General features: G+C 36.7%; 1 protein-coding gene across 1 annotated transcript in view; it reads left to right on the top strand.

Moving 5' to 3' along the window:
* Positions 1-1,199: 1,199 nt before the first annotated feature.
* Positions 1,200-3,850, top strand: part of LOC103469333 (GTPase IMAP family member 8-like) — a 40,158-nt gene continuing 37,507 nt past the window's right edge. The window contains exons 1-3 of the mRNA XM_017306339.1: positions 1,200-1,230; positions 1,452-2,174; positions 3,682-3,847. Of these exons, the coding sequence (XP_017161828.1) occupies positions 1,200-1,230; positions 1,452-2,174; positions 3,682-3,847 (920 nt within the window). The remainder of the gene's footprint in view (positions 1,231-1,451; positions 2,175-3,681; positions 3,848-3,850) is intronic.

Raw genomic sequence — 3,850 nt, 5'->3', positions numbered from 1 at the left:
TATTTTGAGATTTTCTGTGTTTAGTCCTGTTTCCCTGTGAGTCTCTGTCCTGTCCTCCCCGTTGATTGATCCCAGCTGTGTCTCGTTCCTGTGATTACCCTCCCAGAGTATTTAGTCTCACCTGTTGTCTGAGTTCTTCGTCGGATCCTCGTCGTCAGTCGTCTAACGTCTTATGTCGTACGTTGAAGCTCTCCAGTAAAACTGTGAAGTCCTGGTTTGCTTAGGTCTCGTTTAAGTCTTCAGTTGTCAATTGCTACCGGTATTAGCTGTGTGCTAATTAGCTGCCGTGCTGACTGTCCTGGACTGTTGTTGAGCACTTTCATTAAATTCTTCATTCTTTCATCAATAACCTGGCTCTCTGCGTTAATCCTCACCACCACCAACCCACAGCCCATGACAGATTGGATACGTAAAAGTATTACTTCTCATTTAACATAAAAGCTATTGCTTTTTAAGAGCAAGGTTAGATTTTCATTTAACCCTTTAGAAAATTATTTTTTAAAAATGGAACTTTTTCAAATATGTTTATTGTACCTCGGCATTAGATCATTAAAGGCTTACATTTATTTGGCTTTTTAGCTGATTCTGAGATTAACTTTAGCGCTAGATGTTTCCTATTAAGATGTTTCCATAATAGCCATCACATTCAGTCCCATTTGTCAAAATAATGTCCCGAGTAATCAAAAAGCTATTCCATCTGTTGATCTTTGCTTTTGTCTGTTTCAATCTGTGTGAAAAATAACAGACTCACAGTTTGAATAGAAAGCTAATCAACAACCAAGAGACAAGAGTAGCTAAAATAGCAGAATATCATAACAGATGATAGATCTTATTTTCTACATAGAGTCTTTGATCTTTAAAGTGTTGAGTTCAAAATGTAAATCACTACATAATATTTTAGCATTTAATTATGTGGTGCTAATCATTCTAATGAGTAATTTTTTATTTTATGATTTGTTAAGTTTCAGTTTTATTTTAATATAGTAGCTTTAGGTCATCAGAATATAAATGCAGTTTTTCCAGTCATCCAGCATATGGCGATCTATGATCATGTTTGACTATCAACGAACCATTGCCGTAGGGCGCAGCAGCAACTCATCAAGCACAGCATCAACCTCTGCATGATTTACTTCCTTTAAAGAACAAGTTTTGTTTGACGAAACAAGAAGCAGAAATGTCAGCAGAGTGAAGCAATTGAAATGGCTGATTATGTTGATATTTCCAACTCAGGTCAGTGATATTTTCATAAAACCTTCCCTTAAACTTTGACCTATCTTGGTTAATATTTACTAACTGAATATGTTAAATTTAAAGATTTTGACATTTATGCAAGATGTTTTTTTTCAAAATGGCTACCTCTGCTATTCTAGTTATTTTTGTGAGATAAGAAAGTACATTCAGTGTTGGATTAGGTGTTTCTAAACTATCCAACAATGCCTTATCTCTCACAGCACAAAGCCAACCTGCTACAGAATTGAGGATTGTGTTGATAGGAGGAAGGAGATCAGATGGAAGTCTCCGTGGTAAAAGTTCAGCTGGAAACTTCATCCTGGGTCAAAATGTTTTTGACACCAGCAGAAGAACAACTCAGAGTGAAGTGAGGCAGCAGGAAGTGTTCAGCAGACGAGTCACAGTGGTTGATACTCCAGGATGGTGGTGGAATTGGCCTAGAGAAGACACCCCAAAACTGGATCAGATAGAAATCCAGAACAGTGTCCATCTATGTCCACCAGGACCTCATGTCTTTCTCCTGGTTATTCCTGTTGATTTACATTCATCTCAGCTTGTCAAAGCATCACTAAAGGAGCACTTGGAGCTTTTCAATGCAAATGTTTTCAGTCACTCCATCGTTTTATTCACTGCAGTTGATCCATGTAGTGATGAAAATGTAGAATCCAAAATCAGAAGAAGTCCAGTCCTGCAGTGGATTCTTCAACAATGTGGAAACAGAAAACATTTTCTCAACATCAGTAACAGAGAAGATAGAGATCAAGTCAAGAAGCTTTTAGAGAAAATTGAGACCCTGATTACAAACAATGGATTCAGACACTGTTCTGTTGACAGAAGACAAGGAGAAGCTCTGAGAGAAGAAATGAGAGATTTGACTGAAAGAGCCTCAAAAAGGTTTGATCAAGTCCAGAAACAAAGAAACAAACTGAAGCTACAGATTGAAGGTAGGTTAAAAGTTTTGTTTCTAATAAGGTACAGAGCTCTTTGTTGAAGGAAGTAAATGTTTTAGGATTCATCTTCTGGGACAACATCACATGTAACACTCAGCATAACATTTTTTAAGTTTTAAGAAAAGATATACAAGATTAGATATAATATACAGTATTATAAATATTGGCTTCTGTTAAACAAAAACAAGTAAAACTTGATCAGAAGCAGAAAACTGAGCTACATAAATTAGATTGTACCTTTTTTTCTAAAAAGCTTTGATGCTGTTCGTTGAATAAAGTAAAGGTTTGAAGATTCAGATCTTCTGTGAGATTATCACATGTAACCCTGATTTGAAGTCAATTTGAAGTTATTTGAACATCAAATAAGACAAAAGATACAACAAAATAATATTTTACTAATAAATATTTACATCTGCAAAAGCACAATTATAACTTAATGTTTCCTTCAGCAGAAAGTTTTCAGGAACAGAAAAACGTTCAGTGAGAGAAATTAAATTAAATATATAAAAATAATCTTTCTGCAGGGACAGCTGGTATAAGTGGGCTAGTAGGGCTAAGCCCTCCCTGACATTTACAATAAAGTAAAAAAAAAAAAAAAGAAAAAAAACTTAAAAATAACTACCTGAAATTAAATACCTTTTAGAAATAATGTATCACATTTTGTTAAATTTTCAACAAATTTGGTGTCAAACCGCCTGGGGAAAATCCCCGAGTCTTTCCTGAAGGGCTGTCACGGCTCAGAATGATTGACAGGCGTCTAGCCACGCCCCCTCTGTTTGCGGCTAATTTTGGTCAACCCAGGGCCAGCCCTCTGCCACAGGATTCAACCAATCAGAATGGACTTGCCTCGAGCGTGTGTGGGCGTGGTTTAGCGTAGACTGAGAAGGATCGATGGTGAGCAATATTAGCATAGACGAGGTGGATTATTTAACCTTTTTGCTTCCAGAAAAGGCGTTGGAGTGAGTTTCTCACGGTAGCCCTGATTTAAAAAGTTAAATAGTCGCATTCAATGACATGAAGGAAATATCAGTACCAAGGATCAAGGCAGGAGACAGACAAAACACAATTCTGAAGGAATTAACAAATTACAATGAAGATTTAACTTATAACAAATTGGGCAGGGTACATGTGAACTGTAATACACAAATATACAAACATTAAAATAAATAAACAAATACATTTGGTGTCTCATATATATGCCCGCCCTTCAGGTATCCCCACCAGCCGCCACTGCCTTTCTGCATCTTTTAATTGTTCACTACAACAGACACTAAAAGTCCTCTATATCAGACAGTTCTATATCAGACAGTTCTGGTGGTGCAATAGATTCACCACCAGACTATTTTTGGCCGTTCTCTTTCAACCACCAGAAATTAAGAGTTGTTTTTGTTTTGCAATTGTTGGACTCATCTAATTTCTGCTCTGCTCAAAAAAGTAGAGTTGCAAACTTTTTTATGTTGAAGAAACTACAAAATTTGTTTTCTCTGTTTTGTTGGTTTAGGTGGAAAAGTCCCTCCAGACCATTTAAGAATAGTGATGATTGGAGGATCATTTGCTGGCAAAAGCTCAACAGGAAACACCATTCTAGGGAAAAATAGGTTTAATGTTAATGAAAAGGGTGACAGAACAACCCACAGTGAAATCAGCCACAGTGTGGTTGAAGGAAGGCG

Source organism: Poecilia reticulata, linkage group LG8, assembly GCF_000633615.1.
Source record: "Poecilia reticulata strain Guanapo linkage group LG8, Guppy_female_1.0+MT, whole genome shotgun sequence".
Taxonomy (NCBI): Eukaryota; Metazoa; Chordata; class Actinopteri; order Cyprinodontiformes; family Poeciliidae; genus Poecilia; species Poecilia reticulata.
Note: the sequence above shows the minus strand (reverse complement) of the source record. Positions and strands in the feature narration are given on the sequence as shown.